At 43.6% G+C, this 24907-nt stretch overlaps 1 protein-coding gene across 2 annotated transcripts in view; it reads left to right on the top strand.

The window, feature by feature from the left end:
* The first annotated feature begins 1867 nt into the window (after positions 1-1867).
* The window catches only part of LOC128906259 (chloride channel protein C-like), a 140404-nt gene continuing 117364 nt past the window's right edge, over positions 1868-24907 (top strand). Inside the window, exons 1-8 of one of the 2 annotated variants that reach the window (XM_054193277.1) lie at positions 1868-2734; positions 3643-3772; positions 7942-8022; positions 8997-9172; positions 11439-11531; positions 14348-14591; positions 17468-17662; positions 24229-24326. In XM_054193277.1, the coding sequence (XP_054049252.1) occupies positions 2331-2734; positions 3643-3772; positions 7942-8022; positions 8997-9172; positions 11439-11531; positions 14348-14591; positions 17468-17662; positions 24229-24326 (1421 nt within the window). In that variant the 5' untranslated portion in view covers positions 1868-2330. The remainder of the gene's footprint in view (positions 2735-3642; positions 3773-7941; positions 8023-8996; positions 9173-11438; positions 11532-14347; positions 14592-17467; positions 17663-24228; positions 24327-24907) is intronic. The other variant, XM_054193279.1, reaches the window with a different exon arrangement.

The following is a 24907-nucleotide window of genomic DNA, read 5'->3' as shown; positions in this document are numbered from 1 at the left end:
ATGAATGAATGTGCTGTGTGTGCACGTATTTTGTAATGCCTTCTCTGTCTTCTGTAGAGTTGTCTCAACTCCTGCATCCCTGGGGTGCAGCTGTGCCCCCCTGCAGTCTCAAATATCTCTGCTTTTTGCCTTCTAGCTTTTGGACCCTGGCCATTTGTGCACTGCATCTGGAATGTATTTCAGATAAGTGAGCGTACTGGTGGGCTTAACTTAAATATACAGGAGTCGGGGGGAGGAGGGCGTGGGGGGAGAAAGAATTAGGGGTCAAAGTTTGAAAAACCATTCTTACTCCATTTTGGATTTTAAAATTTGAATGCGTGAGTGGGTGCCAGTGAGGATTTGCTGTACAGCTGAGCTGCTGCTGCAGAGACTGGGTTGGATCCGTGTCTGATGGAAGAGGAGTTGTCAGCTTTGGTCTTCTGGCAACGAGAGACAGCAACAGCAAATGCTCAGGTGTGCTCTTACGGATGGCAACGGTATTCCTGTTTGAGGAAAAACAGCGGTCCTGTTTGCATAACAAATCATCGTGACGTGGAATGAGGGATATCTGTGTTGTCTGTGGGCAGTGTGACTTGGCCTCATCCCTTTCCCCTAGAAAGGTAGTTTTAGTTGCAGAGTGGGTTTTTCTCCCCCCTTTTCTGTATTGTTCAGTGGACTTTGGATTTCTGTTTATGCTGCCATCTCTGTAATACCCATTTCTATTAATGTATACAAGTTTGATCTAACGCAACTAGAAAATGAAATCATAAATTCCCATGTTCCAGAAATAAAGAAATGGGCTAAATGGAGACCTCACAGTAGCCAGATTGGGCATCCCTGAAGGAAACGGTGGCGGGGTCCAGCCAGGAGCTCTGCTCAGGTGTCTGCTTTTCTCATCTGGCCCCTGCTTTCCTTTGATCTGCTTTAAACTTGGAATAGGACTAGTTAAACCCCACTTTTGTACAAGCACAAATTAGCAGTCTAATCTCAAAAAACTTTCGTGCTTAAACCCTAAACTAAGGTCTGAGCTGCTGTGTTTACTAAAGCACTTAGCACCTTTTCACTAAGAAAAGGTCAAAATCGGACCTGTCAGAGTCAGAACCTGGCTATTCCTCCTCAGTTCACCTTTGACTGGAGAGATTTAATTGATCACACAATGTGTGTTTGTTGTCAGATAACTTCTCTACGGATGTATTGCTGGCAAAGGTCAATTTCTTTCCCTACATCTGTAAGGACAGGAACATTAACTTTTCTAATGCATTTACTGTTACTCGTAGCCATTTGCACAGTTTCCAGCAGCAATTCTTTTGTAAAGTCTTTGGTTTCCACCTAGACCGCTTTTCTTCTCTTCTTTAACCCTTTCTCCTCTTTCTTAAGCCGGAGTTATCAGGTCTGGAATTTGCATAGTGCTTTTGAAATCTCTAGAACGAAATGCCTGATTGAGCTGGCAAAAAAACCAGAGTCATGGTATAAGAAACTGGACTTAGGCCATTGCTACATCCTGATCTGGAGGTGCTCCCCTGCCCCGGGCAGTATTGCCTCGACGATGTGTTTCGTTACGTTTGAGAAGTGTGAGCAGTGGACCACACAGAAACTTTCAGCATTGCAAAAACCAGAGGTTCCAAAAGGCTTGGTTCCAGATAATTTGCACGTGGCTCATATAAAGATCTTTTTTTCTCTCTTGCCACTTAGTACCCACTGACCGACAACCAGGAGCGATTTCTGTTTCCTCGTTATTTGAGATGAGACCTTTCCAAATTGGTCCACATGCCGGTAAGTGGAGAGCAGCAGAAATCTTTCTCTGCTCTGTCTTCCGTAACCAAAAACACACCTTGGAGGTGGCAAGCACACAGCATGTTACCAATTTTTCTTTACAGTAAATATTTGACAATCTTTTTGTACTTTGATTGAATTGCCAACTTGCAAACTACCTTGGGTAAAGTATGCAAGCCGTAGTGAGTTTGTTTTTTTTTTATCTATCTAAAAAGAAATTTGACATGTAAATTCAAAGGAAATTGTGTTGGAGAATAAGGGTTTTTTAAGGGTGCCTATATGATACTGAGAATTTGGGGTTTAAATGAATGTCACTGCAACCTAGATTTTGTTTTATTTAATCAAATTGTGTGATTAGATTAGTGGATCAAGATCTCTGGACGGAACAAAGCACGGCAAGTGATCTTCTCTTTAAAACAGACAAAGCCCCTACGGCTTCAACATCCTTGTCCTCTGAGCAGTCAGCAAGGAGCCGGGGCGATAATCTTGCTACGGTGGTCGGTCTGTTCTTGGAGTGACTTTTTCACCAGAGAGCTCTGGCTCAGACAAGTTTTTGTTGCTTCGACTGTGCTGGGTCTATGTGTGGCCAAACACAAGCCAGCCAATCTCTGCCCCAAAACTGCTCCATCCTCATGCAGTTTCCCACTCTCCTCTCTTTCAGTCTCAAGGAGTCTGGTCTTGGGCTCACATCGCTTTTGTCGGCATCCCAAAGATTCTTGGAGGCTGCTGTAATGTCATCGCTTTTTTCTCATAGGACGCACATGGAAAATGGTGAAGAGGAGATGTTGATGGGAGAAGATCACGGGCCTGATTTGATTCATTCTCAGGATTGTAGGAGGCAGCGCAGCATCAGCAGGAGCACTTCAGCATATTATCGCTGCAAGGAGGAGGAGAGAGAACACCCGATAGCCCATGAGAGTTTGGATTATTTGCCTTCACACAGTAAAGTTTATAAGAAGTGGCTACAAGAGAAAACATACAGGTAAATTTGCCTTAAATACCGTTAAGTTGCCTCTAAACGATGGGTAATTTGGACAATCCAGGGAGATGCCTGATAGCAGAAGGAATTAAGAAAACTTTATTTATTGTTTCTGTGGATGGGAAAATACTTTAATAGAATGTAGAAGGGGGCCAAATGGCAAGCAACTTTGATGAAGAAGCATTTTTTGAAAGTGCTTATGCCTTTGCTCTTGCAAAATTATTGAATATGCAAAAAAAAAAAAGTGTTATTAACTGCTCAATGTATGCAGCTTAAAAGGAAGAGATTTTGCAGAGGTTTGAGGAAATGTTCTCTTACTGAGACTTTTTGTGAAATTCACTGCCTCTTAGTGTAATCTGCAGGAAAAGTGGTGTTTGACTCTCAGTAGGGGTGCTCTAGTCCTAGAAGATACAAGAAATAAATCAGAAATTGTAATTGGTGCTCAATTATTCTTAGAAGTATAAGTTTAGGAAAGACAGAAACTAGATGTAAAGGTTTGCACGTTTACATGATAGGTGCTCAGTGCATTAGTTGCAGTACAAGAAAATAGGAATTACTTTGACGTGAGTTCTGAGTGCTGTACTGAATGGTTAATTACTGCGTCACATAATTGAATTCTGAGATGGCATCAAGCAGTCAGCATCTGAAAGCAGATTGCACTGCTACTTATATATTAAAAAACCAAAACGAACCGTGTTGCTTTCCCAAATCGCAATGGCTTTCACCTGAAGGTAGAGTTTCGTTGGTTGAACACTTTTTAGAGGGATATTGGCAAAAGCATCCTCTTGCTCATGCAGCCACAGTTAATAAGCAAAATGCTTTAAAAATGGAACTTGGCTGTTTGTGAGAGGAAGCATGGCAAATAGTCCTGTCCTGTAGGCTGAGAGGTAACTGTGTTTTCCTGTTTCTAGAAAAGAGTGGGATCGATGGCTGCTGATGGGGCTAATCGGAACAGCTGTTGGGATGCTGGGTTTTTTTATTCATCAGATAATTGACTCTCTCATCAAATTGAAATGGGACCTGGTGGAAAATTACCTGCAGGTGAGCAAGAGAAAGTCAGAGTGACCTCTTCTGTGTTTGTTTATTAGAAAATCCACAAGTTTTAACTGACTGGAGGTGCTGCCTGTCTAGGTGTGTGTGGACATCAGATCTCCTGCGGTGCTTGGTGTAGGCATGCTTTGGTGTCCTTTGCTACAATTTAGCCTATAGGTACAATATAATATCTGATGGTGTTCTTGTGATGAGATCGATGGAGGCGGTCTTTAAAATATTGTGGCTTTCCTCTTCCTCCTTGTACATAAGGGGCACGTGCTGCTTTAGGTATTGTTGATGTCCAAGGGAAGGGATTAGGTTTCTCTTAAGGCACTTAGTGACTGTGGACCTGGTGGCAGATATGTTGTTTCTTTCTATGTCTGGGGCAGCTATCTTTTGCTAATGCTGTAATAGAATGCAGTGGAGTGATTAATTTTTCCTTGATGACTATCATTATCTCTGTGATAATTGGGATGGTGGTGGTAAAATCACTGAATGGCTAAAACCAATGTAAATGTTAAGGCATCTGGCCCGGACTGCTTATTTTTCTCACCCGTAGAGAGAACCAGGTGGTAAAATTTTCACCTGGTTTGTAGAACCTATGGTAGTTGGTATGAATACTGAAGAGCTGCTTGTGAGAAAGGGCCTTTGAGCTTTTGTTCCTGCTGAATCCTGTCCAGGGAGGGTCAGGTATCCTGTCAGCTGTTGCTGGGGGGAGCCTGTACAACCATCAAGCATGGCATGCAGCCAGCAGATGCAGAAATTGTGCAGAAGGGGCAAGGGTCTGGACTGACAGTGCTTTTGTGCTCAGCAACGGTGGTGAGGAGCTGCTGGAGATGGTCCCCATCACCCAGGGGAGACATTACTTGTGACTCAGCAGAGGCCAAAACCCAGAGGAACGTCCCAAGGGATAGTGCAGCTCTGCAGGTTTGGGGCTGCAGGCAGTGCCTGGGACCTCTTGGCTGGAGCATGGCAGATGAGCTCCTTGTCTGCACAGATATGGTGGGGTAGCTGACACTGCTGGAGCACTGGAGTGGCTGGATGCAGGCTCTTTAGGAAGGACAGACTGGGATGGCTAGGAGGGGCAGTTGCTCTTTTTTGTGCAAAAGCAGTGGGAATGGATGGAGCTCTGCCTTGGGGCAGATGAGTCAGCTGAGAGAGCCTGCAGATCAGGGTTAGAGGGCACACCAACATGTGTGATGTGGTTGTGTGTGTTTGCTATAGTCAGCCAGCTCAGGAAGAATTAGACAAGGCTGTCTTCAGACAATTGGAAGAAGTCTCATGGTCACTGGCCCAGGTCCTCATAGGGGTCTTTAGCCAACGACCCCAGTATCTGCTGGAAGAACAACACAGCAGGGCACAAGCAATCCACAAGGACTCTGGAGTGCATTGATAACACCTTCCTGATAGATGATCGAGAAGCCAATGAGGGGACATGCTCTGCTGGACCTCCTGCTTACAGACAAGGAAAGACTGGTCAGGGATGTGAAGGTTGGGGGCAGCAGTTGACCATGAGATGGTGGTGTGCAGAATCCTGAGATAAGGTGGAAAAAGGCAAAAACGAGGATCATAATTCTGGACTTGAGGAGAGCACTTTAGTCTGTTCAGGCATCTGCTGGGAAGAATCTCAGAGGAAACCATCCTGGAAAGAATAGGCATCCAAGAGGGCTGGTTGGTTTGCAGGGATTATCTCCTCCACGGTGAAGAACACTCCATTCCAATGAGCAGTGTATCAAGTAAAAGGTGGCAGGAAGCTCTTCACAAAACTGAAACATAAAAAGGAAGCGCACAAGAGGTGGAAGCAGGGACAGGTGACCTAGGAGGAATATAGAGACACTGTCTGAGTGTGCAGGGATGGGATTAGGAAAGCTAAAGTGCCCCTGGAGTTGAATCTGATAAGGGATGTTGAATGGCAACAAGAAAGGAAGGAGGTGTCTACAGGTACATCATCAGCAAAACCAAGACTAGGGAAAACATGGGCTTGTTATTGAACTGGGTAGGGGACTTGGTGACAAAGGACTTAAAAAGGGCCAAGGTATTCGATGCCTTCTCTGAGGGAGCTGGTTGATGTCATTGTGAGGCCAGCCTCAAGTATCTTTGAAAGGTCATGACAATTGAGGAGAGGTTCCTGAGGACTGGAGAAAGCCAGTGTCACTCCTATCTTCAAGAAGGACAAGAAGAAGGATCCAGGGAACTACTGGCCAGTCAACCTCATCTTAACCCCTGTGAAGGTGGTACAGCAAATAATCCTGGAAACCATTTCTAACTGTATGAAGGACAAGAAGATGATTAGGCGTAGTCAGCACGGATTTACAGTGGATAACGGCCTTCTACAATGAGATGATTGGAGCAGTAGATGTTGTTTATCTTGGCTTCAGCAAGGCTTTCATCACTGTCTCCCATAACATCCTCATAGGCAAACTGATAATGTATGGGTTAGATAAGTGAACAGTGAGATGGATTTAGAACTGCCAGAAGTGCTGCACTCAAAGCATTATGATCAGTGGTACAAAGTCCAGCTGGAGGTTGGTCACCATGGTGTACCTTAGGGGTCAATACTGCAGCCAAACACTGTTGGATATCTTCACCAATGACCTGGGTGGTGGGACAGAGTGCACCCTCAGCAAACTTGCAGACAAAAGCAAAACTGGAAGGAAACAGTGCTTGGTAGGCCAGATGATTATGTTGCCCTCAGCCAACAGCCTCCTGGGCTGCACTGGGAGGAGTGTTGCTTGCAGATCACAGGAGGTGGTCCTTACCCTCTATTCAGCACTGGTGAGGGCACGTCTGAAGTACTGTGTCCAGTTCTGGGATCTCCAGGATACTTGGATATATCCTCCACTATCCTGTGAAATCAAGATAATGGAATAATGCTGCCAAATGCTGAAGGACAGATCTCAGTCACTTCACAGAACTGCAAGGGAAGACTTATTCTGTGGAACAGATGGAGGCTGAATATGTCAGAGGGAATATCCAAGAAACTAAAAAGTTTAGGTTTTCCATGAGGAAAGCATATATAATTCTCTTGGAATATTATTTCCCTGAGGTTTCTTATATACAAACTACGTGTATGTTTATAAAATATATAAACAGTGGATTAATACACATGCATACATGTATATATGCATTTGTATGCATATACATGCATGTGTATATATACACACACTAAAGTATAAATAAAGAATATATAGAAAGAAACCACAGTTTGGCTCCAGGGCATCATGACTTGTTACACACGCTGTTGGTCCTGTTGCATTATAAAATTTGTCCTATTGTATTAACCTAATACAGAGGGACAGGAGGTAAGGCTCTGACATCAGTTCAAGCACGTAATTCCTGCCCTGGAAGACCTTCGCATCTAAATGCCTCCTTCAGCTGCGGATGAGCAAAACTCATTTTTGTGCCCTTTCCTTTGCCGTTTGGCTGCGCTGCACGAGGCACTTAGAAAAGCTGTGATGGGATGTGCTGCCGGGAAGGCTGTTCTGGCCGGCTGAAACGCCGTGACCTCAGAAATGCAAGGGATGCGTTTGACCTGCTCACACGATGAATCACAGCTGAGTGCTGCGGAAGGCGGCAAAGTGTGTGGGAGCTTGAGGAGTTCTGGAGACGGCATGGCTGTGGTCAGCCCAAGCACAAACAAACAAACCGAAAACCCAGGGAGACTGAAACATGGTTTTTAAAGGTGAGAAGGCCAAGTATGAGAGATGTCCTTTTGGTTAAAATAAAGCAGGAAAGAGCTTGCTCCACATATGTTCTGTCCACTAATAATAGCTGCAAATTCATAAAGGTAATTACTGATGTAAGACTTTGAAGCCTCCTTTCAGGCAAAATGTCTCCCGAAGACACCATTTAGTGTTTTCTTGTGCATGTCCTTAGGGTCCTTTGACCCTGCTTCTGACCTGAAAAGGGCCTTGATGGGTGACAATGTATCCTTTATAGTGTTTTTAGAGATGGGCAGGAAGTCCTGGAAAAAAGACATGACTTGACTCTGAAAGTCATCATTCACCTCACCCTTGCTCACTCCTGTCCTTCCGAGGACTGAGCCTGCGCTGCTTGTTTTGGTTTTTCCCTATGGTACGCCTTGCGCCTGCAGAAATCTGTGGGACAAAAGATCATTGAAAAGCAGGACCTGGGTCTACAGGTGCCAATGTAGTAATCTTTATTTGTTGACCGGACAGGACGGGAACATCCACATGACCTGGCTGTGTGCGCTTGGGTTTGGGCTGGCCATGGTGGTTCTCTCTTCAGGCTCAGTGCTGGTAAGTGTTACATCTCCTACGCAACAAGCCTATAACGCTGTGATAAACCAAATCTCTTGCTCTTCCAGACACTGGTTAATTCAGTATTTTATTTAAAAAACCCTGTCTATTACACAACCCAATTGGAGAGGTCTTTCTTGGCCTTCGGCCTAAAGCTGGATTCCGCCACCCATAACTTGTATAAAAGTGTCTGGGGTGAAATCAGTCGTGGTGGCGATGTAATTTACACTTAGCATGTGGTGTTTGTAAAATAAATACAAGTGGCAGCTGGTGTAACTTGTGAAAATTTGGTGTTTGGAAGGGGCCTAAGCCAAAGAGTATCAGTCCATATAAAAGTTACTGTTGGGTTTAGATTGATCTTTTAGCTGTGCTGTGGGGGTCTCGCTTGTAGCCCAGATCAGTACTTTTACGAGACAGCAAGGCTAAAACATGGAGCCTTTCTGTCATTTACTGTCCTGCTGTGTTCAATTCAATTACAGACAGGCAATTAACAGCCTAGGTGAGAGAAAAAGTGAATGTTTTCCTGAACTTAGCCCAAAATCCAGCAAGAGTAGGAAAAGGGAGTTTGCTGTTACATGGGTGATAACTGACCAGTTTTAAGCTGTCTAAAGTCTGAACTGCCTGGACAAATGATGCAGGTTCCCACTCACACCCTGCCCTGCAGAGACAGCCGGTGCAAAGGCAAGAGGCTGGTGGGCTTCAGGCACTGGGGGGATGGGGCAGGGACCCTCATCAGTCCTTTTCTTCTCTCATTACCCCCAATATGCTATTGGGAGCTTGAATTTTTGTGTGTTGACAGAAGTTATATCTGTGTCTTAAGTCATCTGTTAATTCTGGGAAAGTTTGTTCATGAACAGAGCAAGGTGAGGGCTGGACTTAAAAACTTTGTCCATAGACACATCTAACACAACATCTGACGATTGTTGACTCTTTCTCCTTTTTTTTTTTTTTCCCCCTCTTTATTTCCTTTGCAGTTCATTTGCCCAGCAGGTTCACCGTCTGGCTTGCCAGAAATCATCGGGTATTTGAACGGCACTTCTATTCGACATCTTTTTAACATCAAGACCTTTTTAGGGACGTTTGTCTCGTGCGTGCTGGCTGTAGCCTCTGGGCTCTTCTGCGGGCCAGAAGGTCCCATGATCCATTTGGGGTAAGAAATGGCAGACAAAAGTTAAAGCTAACAGGCTGAGGGGATGGGTTTGCAATGTCTGTCTTGGTGGCAGCACTGGCTTAAAAAATACCCTGCATTGGGAGCTCTTTGCACCTGTGCTTGTCCCCTCCTTTGCATTAGCACAACTATTCATGCCATGCAGTGAAGACAAAAGGTTTTTTGCTGTGTGTTTTAAATACAAGTTTGGTTCCCTAATATGATTCCTTGCGAGGCTCAGCAAGCAGTTATCTGGACAACTGCAGACAGTTTTGTTTCTGAAAAGCAACCTGTCCTGCAGCTATGGCCTGCCGGCTGCTTTGCATCTCATGTAACCGCTTTTACCTATGCAAAGTCTGTATAAAACCAAAGCCAGTCTCAAGGGGCTGCGCACGAAAGGGGTGAAAATTTTACAGCCACCTGCAGAAATGCTGTAAGTGGCTGTGCGAGGTGGCCAGTGATGGACAGCCAGGACCTGGGGGTTCCTGTTTCCAGCTTGCAAACACGGCAGCCGCTGGCGTCAGCTAAGGGTGACCACAGAATCACAGAATGGTTGGGGTTGGAGGGACTTTAAAGATCACCTAATTCCAACCCCCTGCCATGGGCAGGGTCACCTCCCACTAGACCAGGCTGCTCAAAGCCTCATCCAGCCTGGCCTTGAACACTTCCAGGGATGGGGCAAACCAGGCTCTGCTTTGCACGCCCTGCAGACGATGGCAAGTCAGGCTGGAGCTGCTTGTTGTTCATGCAGTAGTGCAGTACTATGATTCTAGGAAGGGAAAAGTAGACTTTATAGTCTTTTTGAAGGATAATGTTTTTATTCCCCCCGCTTGCTCTATACAAAGTCAGAGAATCCCCATCATCCTGTGGTGGTCCAGGGCCTTGTGAGAAGGGGAGAGGAGGATTGCCCAGTCCTGCTCTGTAGGTCAGAGCGGTTCTTAAAATTTACTATTTTGCAATACAGCCAAACTTAGTAACTGCAGACCAGATTTTGGGCTTTTCTGTTTTGGTAAGTGACAGAATTTCTTTATTCACTGTTTAGAGGAGAATCCTACTGCACTTTATTACCATTATTAAACTGTATCTTGAGTAGGGATGGTAAAACTGGTCTCTGCTAATATCATATAGATCATTTGTTGGCTGGTTTACTGTTTTATTTCTGATCCCTTTTGGTTTTGGAAAGTATTCATCCCTGAGGCTTGTTCCCTTCCTCTTCACCACCCTGACCAAACCTATCCTCGTCCCCACCACCCTTGCATATTTTCTATTACTCCGTGGGTTTATATTTATTTATTTATTTGCACAGAGGTGCAGCAGCCTCAGGGATGACTCAGATATTCAAAAATAGGAGTGCATGGTTAGTCAGAAGCAGCCACAAACCTTCCAGACAATGATTACCAAGGTTTAACTCTCCCTTTAGGTTTCTTTTGTTTTCTTCGCTTTCAGACATTTGTCTCCGGGAGCTCAGAGACTGCAGCTGTGATTTTTTTTTTTTTTTTTCTTTTGTGTTGGGTTGGTAACAGAGATGTGTGAGCCAAAGAATTGAATCACATTTCCATGAAGAAAGTCAGCACAGTATTAACATGATGCCTTTTCAAAACATAGGAATTAAGGGCTAGTTTAATTTAATTTCGCTGGAACCCTCCACCATTTTTATTAAACATAAACACACGTAAGTAGCTAAAAGCCTCCAAGAGATTCGCTAAGTGTCCTAATTTAAGTCTTGTAGAAAAGTCTTCCAAGATTATACCGTGAATAGATTTTTCATTTCACTAAGGGTTTGGATTTCCCCCTTCCCATTTAAATGCAGTTTGAAGTGCTGCCTGGGAACACGCTGTAATAGTTTAAATCGTTACACATCTTCTGTTAGAAGTGTGACTGTTCTGGCTGCCGTGGTCATTAACCTGGGAACAGATGATTGAAACAACGGGCTGTAGTCTGATGTTGTCACCGCACTTGGGCAGACATTAACATGCAGCTCTTCAAAGGGCATTTCATGGTCTATCATCGCAACACTCCTTGCAAAAGAGACATTTAAGTCTTTCAGTCAAGAATCTGAAAGTCTTTAGTAGCCTTCTGCTTTATATCAACGGGACTTTGCATATTTAAAAGACACGTTCAACATTTTCCATGTTTAAATCTGTTGAAACCAAGCTAGCTTTGCTGCTGCATGCCGACTAAGGCTCTGTCCTCCCCTGCCTTTAAACCCTGGCTGATTTATGAATAATTTACCAAAAGAGTGCTCTCAATTATACAACATCACTTTCAGTGCTCTCCTGGGTTGTGGCCTGAGCCAGCTGCAGTCAGACACCCTTGGCATCCACCTCCCCATCTTCACCAGATTTCGGAATTCAGCTGATAAGTAAGTGATGGGCAGAGCTGTGGGGCGCTGTGGGGGCCACCCCGCTGCCCACCCTCGGTGCCCTGGGGGTGTCCGGCAGGTTGCTGATGTGCCCGTTGCGTCTGGAAGGGAAACAAAGATGCTGCTGCAGCAGCAATCATTCAGCCTTTCTGCTGTGTGTCACTTTGGAACAGGGGAAGAAGCCACCTACTCTAATTAAAAGGAAGTTGTTTAATTAAGCAGCTTTAAAGTTCTTTAATTAAAAGAAGGTTCACAAGTTGTTTTATTGAATGCTTGTGAAATAATACATTAATTCTGAAGACCTTTTCCCATTGCATTCTGGGTTGTATAAGGAGGGAGAAAAATGCAGGATTTTTACACATGGGCTTTATCCTCAAATTAATGATGCTGGCCCAGGAAAAAAGAGACGATGAGGATTGCACAATGTGCACAGAGGCCCTTGGTTTGTTTTTCTAGTTTTGAAAAAGGAAATTGTTTGTGACACTTTTTCAGTCTGTCTCTTCTCTGCTTATGCATGTCTGTGCAATAACTGCGGTAAGCTCTCTCTTGTGAACAGTTCTACGGAAATTAATGAGATTAGTTTCCAGAAAAAGAAATTACAAACCAGTTTATGTCTTCTGGAGGGTATTTATTGTCATGTTGACATACAAAACCCCTATACAATACGTTTGGTTTTTTTTTTTCCCTAAAGCAAGGAAGAAAAGAAAGACTCTTGTGTGTTAATTTCCTGAAGAAATACAAAGAATTCAAACGAACAGCCACTGTGAACTATCTGTAGCTTAAAAGAAAATCAAAAAACACCAGAGGGAAGATACGGGGTCTCCTTTGCCTTTAGCCTTTTAAGATCACTCATTTAAATAAATCTGAGACGTGCTGGTTAAACAAAATGTTAGTCATGGAACAAATCAGCAACTGCGGTAAGAGGAGCAGCGAGAATTTCTGTTTTTCTCTGCAGGATCCAGTTATAGTATAATTAGAAAGAAGCCTTAGCTTGCAGTCAGGAGCCATCCTGGGAGAGACAGGTTGTGTGGAAGTCCCCTGCCCAGAGAGGGTTGTCGGTAAGCAGCAGAGACAAACTTCAGTCTAAGTGAGACCTCGCTTCTTTACAAAGACCAGGATGAAAGATTCCCACTGCCCCTGTATCTTTTGGAGTTAAGTAGGCTCAGGAGATGTACCTTCTCCAGGTACAGTCATAGGCAGAGCAGTAATTCAGCAAAGCATTAGGATGTTGAAGGACCTTAAGGCGTCCCTCCGTCAGGCAGCTGTAAGAGATGTGGAAGAGGGATCCAGTTTAATTGTCAATACTACTAGTGGGACGTGTAGCACATACAACTGACCGGAACAAGAAGTTGGAGATGTCCAACCAAAGCTCGCCCAGCTTTTACTGCCGCGTGCAGTACTTTTTGCGTTCCCTGCTGCTGGAAACAATGTCACTGTAAAGATAAGACAAGTAAGTAAAAATCCATGCACAAGAGTGTCTAATTCAGCATTTGTGAGTTGGGAAATATCAGACATGAAGTAGCCTCTGTAGCTTTACTGGTGGGCTTTGTTAAGGGCTTTGACACATGAACTCTCTAATCTTTTCCCTTATTTTCTGTCAATTATTCTCATTGCCACCCATCTTTCTACTAATAAAATTTGTGGATGCCACAGAGAAGTCAAAAGGGCCCCCTAATGTTTGAAGATGACTCTGATCCATTGTTTGTTTGGGTTTTTTTGTTGTTTGTTTTTTTTTTTTTTCCCTGAGAACTTGGCATTTCTTAATATTAAAAATACTGAAGTGTTTTGTATACCTATTGACTTCAGCTAGTACGGAATGCTCAGCATTTCTGTAAATTATCCCTGAGGTCTCCGGTAGCACATCCAGAGGATGCGAGTTTTAGAAGCTGGTGAGCGCTAGTGATTAGTGCATCCTATGTATCAACATCACCCCAGTATCCCCCACAAAAACTGGACTAGAATCTAATTTTCCAAGGCAGAATTCAAGCATAATTTTATTTCCTCTTTCTATATCCTTCCCTCTGTTTTGCACACTGTGGCCTTCCTTAAGAATGTGACGTTTGTCTGATGCAGGATGTCGTTTTCATATAATGCAGTGGGTGCTTTGGAAAGAAAATTATGTTGTGTGTAGGAAAATAAATAATAATAAAAGTATAAAGGAAGACTGTGCATTAACGCCTGCCTTTGTAACACTATAATTATTTTTTTTTCTTTTTTTTTTCTTTTTTTTTTTTTTTCTTTACTGGAACTGGCTTGCAGTGGAGATCTCTGCCATTTGAGCTCCCAGTGCAGCTCACAGCAACAGTTGCCCTTCGGGGTGTGTGTGAGCTCCATGCCTTTACAGGGGAGGAAGATGAGGATATATATTCCCTGGGAATTTCTCCGACATGTATAGACTTGAGGCGTCATGTTGAGCCTACAGGCTGTACTCTCACTCTCTAGTGAATCCCAAATTTTCTTATCTTTTTTCCCTGCAGTATTTCACCCCTGTCATTGCGCTGCTTCCAGGTTATGAAGTGGCACGTCTGCCTGGCGTTAGCCTGGTCGACATTAGTTCATCAGCTCGCTGGCACGGTGCAGTGGTCCCCCATGCGTCATTAGAGGATTGAGGGTTTTGTCAAGGCCAGAGGTCAAGACAGATCTGAACTCAAATCCTAGAGGTGCAAGGCACTATAACAACCCCAAAATAAACCAGCAGGTCTGTAAATTCAGCCCCATAAACCCAGCTTTGACGGGAAATTATGTTTATGGAGGTTTTTTGGTTCTGTTTTTTATTTCCCCCATTACCTAAATTTTGACTCTTCTACCTGTTGCAGGCGCAGTTTCATTACGGCTGGCGCAGGAGCAGGGATAGCTTCAGTATTTCGCGCCCCCATCGGCGGGCTCTTGTTCACGTTAGAAGAAGTGTCTTCATTCTGGGACATCAGGCTGGCCTGGCAAACCTTCTTCTGCTGCTTGATGGCTACCTTCACCATGGATTTACTGTCCTCTTCTTTCTGTGGGTTTGTTTACAGAGGTCACTTTGGATTTTTTGAAGCGGAGAAAAGAATTCTATTTTGGGTACGTACTGTGTGGGTGTGGGAGGAAACAGATGCAGGCGTTTTAGGTCTCTTTCAGCATTGTTGCTGGGGGAATAGTGGGGGAGGAGGACTGAGAAGGGGGAAAGATGGTACATGTACCATTATCAGATCAGTGGATATGGAAGCCTTCACACTTTACATCCAATAATCACTTAGGTACAGCACAGAGTTGTTTTGTTCTAAATTAAAGTGAACAAGTAGACAAAGCATCTACTGTGTGCTTATTAGCTAATCGTATAAGTTAAGGTAACTTTCTGTTTTGGTGCTGGATGGGAGAGGGATACTTGGAAGTAAAAGAAAAAGCAGAGAAGCTCTTAAATAGGGCGTCCTCTCCTTCTGTAGTTGGCTTGAGGTCTGTGTTGTTGCTGCTGGCATTGCTGTACTGCGCCCCTGTTCCTCGGTGCTTACAGATTAAACATTTGGAAACATATAAACAGTGTTTGTTCCTGGTTGCACAACGGAGGTGACCTTCAGCCTCAGCTACCTTTACTTTATTCCTTCCAGCACAACACAACCTTGATCTTTGAATTTTACCTTGTGTCCACCTAAAACTAGTTCCTTATATCATCATGTCTTTCGTTCATTTGTATTGGAAGATGATTCAATAGTGTAGGTATCATGATCTTTACTTCTAAATATCCTTCTTTATATTTGACTTGAAGATCAATTAGAAAACTAGAAATAAAACCCTGGTCTTATGAACCCCAGTCAACTATTTTGCTAAATTTTTCCTAAGGTAATTCCCTGATCACTTTCATTCATCTCTGAACTTTCTCTGGCTTGTATTTCTCTAGCAATGCAGAAACCAGAGATTATGATGTTTCCACATGTAGGCATACCTTGGTTGGGAAAACGGGCAATATTTTTTTGTGTGCATGCTGCCTGATACAATGATTTTGCATGTGCTATGCAAAAGTATTTGAGGTGTATTTGCTTTGCCACAAGTTTAGCTGGGGCAAACGGAGAAGACGTTGGTTTTCAACCCAAATCCTTTTTCGTGAGCCAGCTCACAGTGCAGTCCCCCAAGCAGTCGCAGTGACACAACCGAGAAGATAAAAATTTGAGGCAGAAAGGTGAGATGACATGGACAGGGAAGAGGTCAGGCCTTCTGAAGCCAGATTCATTGCTGACGCCAAAGTATTGTGTAATGAACAGCTGCATGCACAGGGGAGGGTGGATTCACTCCAATTGCAATTTTACAATAAGCATTGCTCTTCTAACACTCCTTTCAGGGTGTTTTCTGAAAAGAGCAGTGGTTTCTGTCTCCTTCTGTCTTCTCTTAGTGTCAGTAGAGGGAAAAGCTACCTAAAATTATTACCATCATGACTTCTGGCAGGGTTCAGTAGTTTTTGGCTCTCAGTGTGGTACAGATAACCAGAAACATTTTCATTTCACTGAACGTGGGGCTCAGGGGAAATTTTGCTCCTTTCATGTTTTGTGGCATTAACCAACACAGTCTACAGTGGATAAACTGAGTTGAAAGCTTGTGGGTTATGTTTCTCAAGAAAACTATTTGTTTTCTTTAGTTTCATTCCACCTAACATAATGTTACGAGGGGAATTTATTGTACTCCAGAGCGTGAGATTTTCAGGAAGCTTCACTTTGTTTTTACATGGACCATTGGATTATTTGTAAAGGTGAAACTTGCTCTGTAGGTTACAGATTTTTCTTGATGACTGGCCAAAGCCTGTGGTTGATACTACATCAAAAACAAACAATATACTTTGCCACCTTTCATTCCCAGCTTGTGGAGTGCTCACTTGACTTTGCTGCCACACACATGCAGCATCGTGTGCATATATTACTTTAAAACAAACACCTCAGTATATCTTTCCCTTGGGACAAATGGAGGTAGGGAGAGAAAACAATAAAACCAGGTATGTCCATTTTTAGTTTTAATGCAGGATTGGAATTAAGTAGAATATAATGCAAGATATTTGGAACAGTAAGAGGGCCTGTGCACTTGCTCAAACAATTTAAGGAAGGCTGACATTTTCTCCTATCTGCTGCCCCCAAGATTATACCAGTTCAGGCTCTTTTTTGTGGGTATCTTTTGACATGCACCCTTACTGCTTCTTGCCAGTAGCTTTTTGAGCACTGTGTGATTTCTTACTGTGTCCGGATCCTAATCTTGGCAAAAAGCTGTGTAACTCTAAGTCTGGGCTAAGGAAATAATATCCTCACAGCTTTTAATAGATTGCCACCTATGTGTATACCCCTTTTTGTTGGCTGGAACATAAAATTAAAACACGATACTGCTCTCATCCTTGCTGCCTGTTGAGGAATGAAGCAGAGAATTCAATTAGTATTCCAGCTGCCAGGTTATATTCTGCATTTGTGATTTGTTGTTCTGCGAGTTGTTCCAGATCAGCATCAATTTTCACCGTTTTACTTAAATAAATTTACTTGTAAATGATCTCAATGCACATGGAGGCAGGTTGAGACTTAATAAATGAACTTTCCCAAATTATGATGTAGGTATAGACACAGCGAGCAAAGCTCTGGTTCAGCAGAGTCTTTTGAAGTGTTCCTTAAGGCCAATATGACATGTTATTTGGATGTAACCTGAAGTGCTGAGTCCTTGTGGTAACTGTAGTGCATCATAGAGGTTTCTGCTATGTGTGCCAGCGTCAGTGTCTACCTGCTGGTTCCACTCCTGTGAGGTGTGCGAGAAGAGTACACCATCTCTCATGAGACCAGCTTTAAATTAATTAGCTGAGCTCACTAAACCGCAAGGTAGATTTGTTTCCTGTATGGAAATTACTTTGTGGTATCAGGTTTTGTAAGAGAGGGTGTAATATTTCATGTTACTGACAGGATGCTTGGAACACTTTTTTTCTTCTTTCTTTGACTAAGGTTAAGAACTTGCTGGACATGAACGTCTTGGCCTTCATTCCGACCATCCTTCTTGGAATGCTTGGAGGTCTTCTGGGAGCTCTCTTTGTTTCCCTAAATATAAAGATTAATAAATTACGCATGTGGTTCTTTAATTCGATTCCAAAATTATCCCTTAGAAAAACAAGCAAGCTGTTGGAAACTGTGCTCATCCTTGTAAGTAAATAATACAGTTCTCTTGATAATATAATATTTAAACTGGCTAATGAGGGCAGGTCATAAATTGGCTGGATGGAAAAATGGACCTCGCCTGCTGGTACTTGATAATGTGCAACAGAGTACAACAAACATGGATTTCCAAAGTACGTATAGGTATTTAATGTTGGTGGGTATATAAGAATGGAGAAGACATGTTTGGTTTTTTTTTTTTTGTTTTGCACTTAAATACTTGAAGCCTTTTACCTGTAGAGTTGCTCTCCCACTGCTGCTCTACTGCTATGGTACTACATCAACTTAGTGACATGTAGCAGTTGTGTTGGTGCGCATTTGCATTTATTTGCAATCTGTGGAGGGCTGTCACAAGTAGTTTTCATCCATTTTTCTCCAGTTTTCCTTGCTAGTGATTGACCCTCTTGTTACCCTACACAGCTTGCTCCCCCACAGTGTAGCGGAACCAGGCAGACATCCTCCGCCGCACCTCTGCACCTGAGCACTTTTTCAGCTGTTACTTTGGAAAGAACAACTAGGAGACTATTACCATAACCATATGTATTTTTGCCTCAAGACAACAAAGGAGATCTCTGCCTGTTTTGAGAAGAATAGATGTGTGAAGAATAGATATTGTAGAACGTTTAAAAGTTATGGATAGGTACAGAAAACTTTCTGGGCTAAGTATGTATCTGGAGTCAGTTATCCCTGGTTGTTGCTGATGGAGGTCAGCCTGGAGCCTCAGATGTCCTGATAAGGCATGATGGGGCCATTTTACCCCTAGGCTTTGGAGTTTCCACTTGGCATTGTATGGCTTTGAGGAGGGCCATGCCATTGTAACGAAAAGTATATGGACAAAAGGTTCCTATGTTTTGGACATTTTAATAATTTTCAATTTTATGCTTTGGTTATAACTTAAGTATGTTGTTAAATGTTGAGGAAGGAAACCTTCAGAGCTTTTCTTCTGCAGTTTTAGTAAATTGTGCAAATTTTCTCTAGGGAATACTTGCTTGTCATAATTTTTCTTTTTTTTTTTTTTTCCCCCGGCATTTTTGAGGAAGTCTTTCAGAAGAGTTTTTAGACCTTTTAAGTGTTGAGATGGTATTTCTTTAGGGAAATTAATGCATACCGAAGCCCCTTTCTTCTGCCCTCTCTTAGACAGACTTGCCAGTATATTTAATGTATGCTATATATATATTTTTATATATACTATTGTATACTTTCTCTTCCTTTCCTCCTGGAGAGAGGGTTGCTCAATTATAGACCAGTGGGTTGGCCATATAGATGCTCGCCTCCCATCAGCCCAGACATTCCTTCAGCAGCCTGTGCTCTAAAAAGAAAAAAAGGACATAAGCTTCAGGGAAAAGCAATCCCCTTGGCTCGCATCAGCAAGTTAGATGTTACTGGGAGGAAAACGATGAGTGTTTTAAATATGAAAAGGGAAACTCTTGGAGCTAAAAATATGAATAACCATAGGTTGAGGCACATGGTCAGTTCTCTGCAAGCTCTCCACAGATTGGTAGAGAGATGCACGCGTTTCCCATAGGTTGCACTATTTTCCCTCTCTGTAAGGTCAAAAAGCAGGCATTTTATTTAGTCCTTGAAAGTTATGCGTGCTATGGCAGTCCAGCTCCCCCTCCTCCGCCTAGCCCTGCTCGGAGCAGCATCCTGCTGGTTGGGTTCTCTGTGGGCACATCAGAGGTGAAATCTGACCTCCGGTCGGAGGAAGAGGAGGAGGAGGAGGAGGGATGCCGGTGAGCGGGCTGTGCTGGAGCAGGACCATGCCATCCATGACAACTGGATTTTAGCTCCTCTTAGCGGCGGGTTGTCGGCTCTTCGGTTTGCAGCCGCGTTTGTCCAGCATCTCGCTGAGGGGAGACGCCTTGAGGAAGCTCACTTGGAGCTCGTAGCTTCCACGTTTGAAGGAGTGGGTAAGGTAGGTGGGGGAAGACGGGTTTTCTCAGCCCTAGGGAGAGTTTACCCACTGCCCAGCTTTCTTCCGTTGTGCTACAGGTTTGCTCCCAGGTCTTGCAAAAGACTCAGAACTTTGTGCTGCTGAGCACTGCAATGAGACATCCGAACAAAAATCCATCATTCAAACCAGCAGAATGGGGCGTAGAGTCCCATGTGTGACTCCCATTAGTCCTGGGTACACTCCATGGTTTCCGAAGGACCTGTGTTTGTGAGAGGTCAGGTTTGTAACAATTATTATTTAACAATTTGGAGCCGGAGCTCTGTGTTTGACAGCCGCTTCCCATACTATTGGGAAAGGTTTGGCTTTCTCATAGTACATCACAAAAACCTTGCGTAAGTTACTCAAACACGCAAAAACCTCACAGCTCTTTATTTTCAGAAAAAAACAACCCCAAAACAAGCTACAACATAAGCCAGCAAGACCCAGTATGTTAGAAGATACTGTAGGATTAAACTTAAGATCAGCTAGCAAAGATTTAGTGTCAGACGTAAAGAAAATGCCTCCTAAGAGTTATTTTACGTTGTTGAGGAGTGGTGCCTTACTGACTCCAAAAGTTCATGGAGCAGTTAGCACCTTGCCAGATCATACCTGAAACTGGGAGGACAGCATGTGTTTTGCAGGGCTGTAGTGCTTACAAGAGGTTTCCTGTTTATATATTTTTGTCTTCATCCTTTAAATTTTTTTTTTTAACAATGCTGTATTTTTACATTAACTTTGTAGCATGAACTCTTATTCGGACTGTTTTTCCTTTTTATTAGCTCTAGGAGATCCTACTCGGGTCACAGTCCTTATTTTATTATAACTTGGCAAAAAAACAGCAGGAAAGAGACTGTTTGATCTGAGAGAGAAACATACGACTATCTTTTTTTTCTTTTCTTTTTTTTTCTTTTACATAAACTCACATAATCAGGCAACTGAAAGAAAGTATGTCACAGTGCCTTTAACCAAAAATAATCTTGTATAAACCAGTCTGCATTTAAACTTGGAAAGAACCCATCACGGTATCTTCCACACCCACAACATAACCTGGAGTACCATTCCTTTGACTGGAATTGAATATCTAATCTTCAGCCCGTAGATTAGGCGAAGCCGTCTTCCTAAGTGCCCTTCTGCCCCTTGGCCTGCGTTTGCTTCTCCTCAATTCATCACCTTTCTCTCTGTGAGGAAATCACAACGTAGATAATGTATTGCCAAGAATCTGGCAGAGCTATCTTTCATTTTCAGATTTTTTTTATCACGTTGACTAATGCTTCTGTTCCAAAAGCTCAGTGTTTCCATGGGCAGGGTGAACAATTTAAGGATATATGCATATATACTTATATATTAAACTGTCATAGCTTTAAAAGGTTACTTGAAAGGATTTTTTTTTTTTTTCTACCTTGCTGTGAAGATAGGCTACTGCTTTAAATATGTAGCCACTGGCTCCAGGCTAGCTGTCCTTCTAGCTCCCTTTGGACTTTGGGGCTTTGGCAAAAACTTGACCTGTGTTTGAACTGTCCTGTAGTTAAGGTTTCAGAAACAAAACCTGACCTGAGCCTTGTGAAGACTGAACTACTCCCAGTTTCATCTATCTCTTGTAGGCACGCTCTGCCCGTAAACTTACAATCTTTGAGATACAGGGAAACAAAGGCTTGAGATAGGATTGTCTGACGAATCGTCACAACTGCACACAGCTGAGTCTCAGCTTGAGGGTTTCTATAAATGTGCTACCTGAGATGTTTTATAACAATCCACGGAGTGCAGGAAACCTTGTGCTTGGAAAATGTGTTGTTATTACGGCTGTGTGTTCCAGTAATTTCTCTCCAGATGTCTGCTGAAATATTTTCTAAATTTCTTTTTTTTTTTGGTGGGGTGTATCTTCATTTATTTAGAACTGTAAATTGATCTCAACTAAGATAAAAAACCCCTTAACGTTAGTTTTGAATTAAATGTAATGATGTTATATTGAACTATGATATGTTGAAAAATACGCATAACTGAAATACAGTCATCTCATGTAAAAACTTCCTTTGCTTTTGGCAAATGCAAAGCAGCCAGTGAAAACATCTTCTGCTGTGCTCTATTTCAAACATTTTTGGTTTCATTCATATTTACTTCAAATGGGCATATGGAAAACTAGTAGAAGGACCTGATAACGTCTCTTCATCCATTTGGATTGCAATGTCTGTGTCTCTACTGTATAGCGTGTAATCTGCTTTAAGCATTATAGCTGTCCAGTATTGCAGTCTGGGAACTTCTTTCTTTTGATTACCTGAATATTAGTCCTTTCATAACATCCTCCTTAAAAGGGAAGGACTAAGTTTGCAAGTTAGAAACAAGTCTTTAACTGTTCACACTGACCAGGGACTTCAAATTTGCAAAGATCAGGAAGTAACTTAAATTGAAGCAAGGGATTGGTTTTGACACACTGCACCTGGGTCATGGCAATCCCAGGCACAAATACAGGTTGGGCAGAGAATGGCTTAAGAGCAGCCCTGAGGAGAAGGACTTTGGGTTGCTGGTGGACGAGAACTGTAGAATCATAGGGTTGGAAGGGACCTCTGGAGATCATCCAGTCCAACCCCCCTGCCAGAGCAGGGTCACCTACAGCAGGTTGCACAGGAACGTGTCCAGGCGGGTTTTGAATGTCTCCAGAGTTGGAGACTCCACCACCTCTCTGGGCAGCCTGTTCCAGTGCTCTGCCACCCTCAAAGTAAAGAAGTTCCTCCTCATGTTTAGGTGGAACTTCCTATGCTCAAGTTTGTGCCCATTACCTCTTGTCCTGTCCCCGGGCACCAGTGAAAAGATCCTGGCCCCATCCTCCTGACACCCACCCTTTAAGTATTTTTAAGTGTTGATAAGGTGTCCCCTCAGTCTTCTTTTTTCCAGACTGAAGAGACCCAAATCCCTCAGCCTTTCTTCATAAGAGAGGTGTTCCTGTCCCCTAATCATTGTGGTAGCTCTCTGCTGCACCCTCTCCAGCAGTTCCCTGTCCTTCTGGAACGGGGGAGACCAGAACTGGACACAGTACTCCAGGTGAGGCCTCACCAGGGCAGAGCAGAGGGGGAGGATGACCTCCCTCGACCTGCTGGCCACACTCTTCTTGATGCACCCCAGGATGCCATTGGCCCTTTTGGCCACGAGGGCACATTGCTGGCTCATGGTCATCCTGTTGTCCACCAGGACTCCCAGGTCTCTTTCCACAGAGCTGCTCTCCAGCAGGTCAGCCCCCAACCTCTACTGGTGCATGGGGTTATTCCTCCCCAGGTGCAGCACCCTGCACTTGCCCTTGTTGAATTTCATAAAGTTCCTCTTTGCACAGATCTCCAGCCTGTCCAGGTCTCTCTGTATGGTGACACAGCCTTCCGGTGTGTCAGCTACCCCCCCCCGGCTTTGTGTCATCAGCAAACTTGCTGAGGGTGCACTCTATCCCCTTATCCAGGTCATTGATGAATATATTGAAGAGGACTGGGCCCAGTACTGACCCCTGGGGAACACCACTCGTCACTGAATGCTCAATGTGAGCCGGCAATGTGCGCTTGCAGCCCAGAAAGCCAACCGCATCCTGGGCTGCATTAAAATAAGTATTGTCAGCAGGTCGAGGGAGGTGATTCTACCCCCTCTGCTCTGCTCTGGGGAGACCCCACCTTGGAGTACTGTGTCCAGCTCTGGAGTCTTCAGCACAAGAACAACATGGACCTGTTGGAACGGGTCCAGAGGAGGGCCATGAAGATGATCAAAGGGCTGGAGCACCTCTGCTATCAGGACAGCTGAGAGAGGTGGGGTTGTTCAGCCTGGAGAAGAGGTCTCTGGGGAGACCTTATAGCAGCCTTCCAGTACCTAAAGGGGACCTACAGGAAAGATGGGGAGGGACTCTTTATCAGGGAGTGTAATGATAGGACGAGGGGTAACGGTTTTAAACTGAAAGATTAGATACTAGGAAGAAATTATTTACTGTGAGGGTGTTGAGACACTGGAACAGGTTGCCCAGGGGAAATTGTGGATGCCTCGTCCCTCAAAGTGTTCAAGGCCAGGCTGGATGGGGCTCTGAGCAGCCTGGTCTAGTGGGAGGTGTCCCTGCCCATGGCAGGGGGTTGGAACTAGATGATCTTTAAGGTCCCTTCCAACCTGAACCATTCTATGATCCTATGATTCTATAATTTCAAGTACTAACCAAAAAACTAGGTCCTTAACGAAAGACACATAGATCCCGAGTCCTGGTGGTGAGTGAGTTGCAGTCTCAGGCCTGTAGCCTGCAAGGAGCTGTGGCCGGCCACATCTCCACTGACTGCCATGGCACATAGTGGGGAGGCTGGACATCTGTCGAGCATCCCACATGCTGCAAGTCTTTCTGGAGGTAGTGGTGGTCTCTGGTAGCTACAGAGTTGGAGGCCAATTACCTAATTGCAACGGTTGAGTCCCTGAAGAGAGATGAGGTGAATCTGGGCTTTACTCATTGTTTATGAGCAAACGCTCGTCTTCTAGGATATATGGGCAAGAAAAAAAGAACAATTTCCTTATGGTAAACTGCTGGCACTAGTGATTTTTAGACACTTTTCTTTCTGTTTTTGTCTGTTTCTACATCTCATGATAGCCTGTTTACTTATTTTACTGCCTGCAGGTATGTACGACGACTGTTACAGTATATTTACCATATTTCTTCCCTTGCACTCCAGTCATGAGCGTGAGAAACTACCGGCTGAGAAACAACTCAGAAATGTAAGTGGGGAGAGTCAGCAGGAGCATATCTATGTAAATACAATTATTAACTGTTTCTCCCAGTTAGTTGTTACAAGGATTTGGGATGGAAAAATTCAAAGGTGCATCAGAGCTGAATGTTTAAAATGAATTCATGTAGAGGCAGGAATCACACTTAATCTTTTAATCACTGAAATTTACTCACACTAAAATTTTTCCAGTGAGAGGCATTTGCCGTGTCGACAAATTAAAGAAAAAAAAAAAGGGAGGAAGAAACGAAAAGCAATTAAAAAATGAAAAGAACCTGAAACATGGCTTGTGTCACGCAAACAATTTTTCAATTTAGAATCCTAATTTTGCTTTAAAAGGTATATAGGCCTTATGGGTAGGTATGTAAGGCTATAGGAGACAGGCTGTGCTTTAACTGGAAAGCGGGAACTGGAAACTGATGAAAACCTTTGTTATTCTCAGCTTCGGTCAGCTACTATTGACTGGGGGACATGGTTTGATCAATCCTCTATATAAGAAAACCAATAGGTAACAAATCAGAGGCTTGTGCCACTACAGCACAAACTGTAACTGGGGACTTGAAATGACAAATA

This window comes from Rissa tridactyla, chromosome 2 (genome assembly GCF_028500815.1).
Source record: "Rissa tridactyla isolate bRisTri1 chromosome 2, bRisTri1.patW.cur.20221130, whole genome shotgun sequence".
Classification (NCBI taxonomy): Eukaryota; Metazoa; Chordata; class Aves; order Charadriiformes; family Laridae; genus Rissa; species Rissa tridactyla.
Note: the sequence above shows the minus strand (reverse complement) of the source record. Positions and strands in the feature narration are given on the sequence as shown.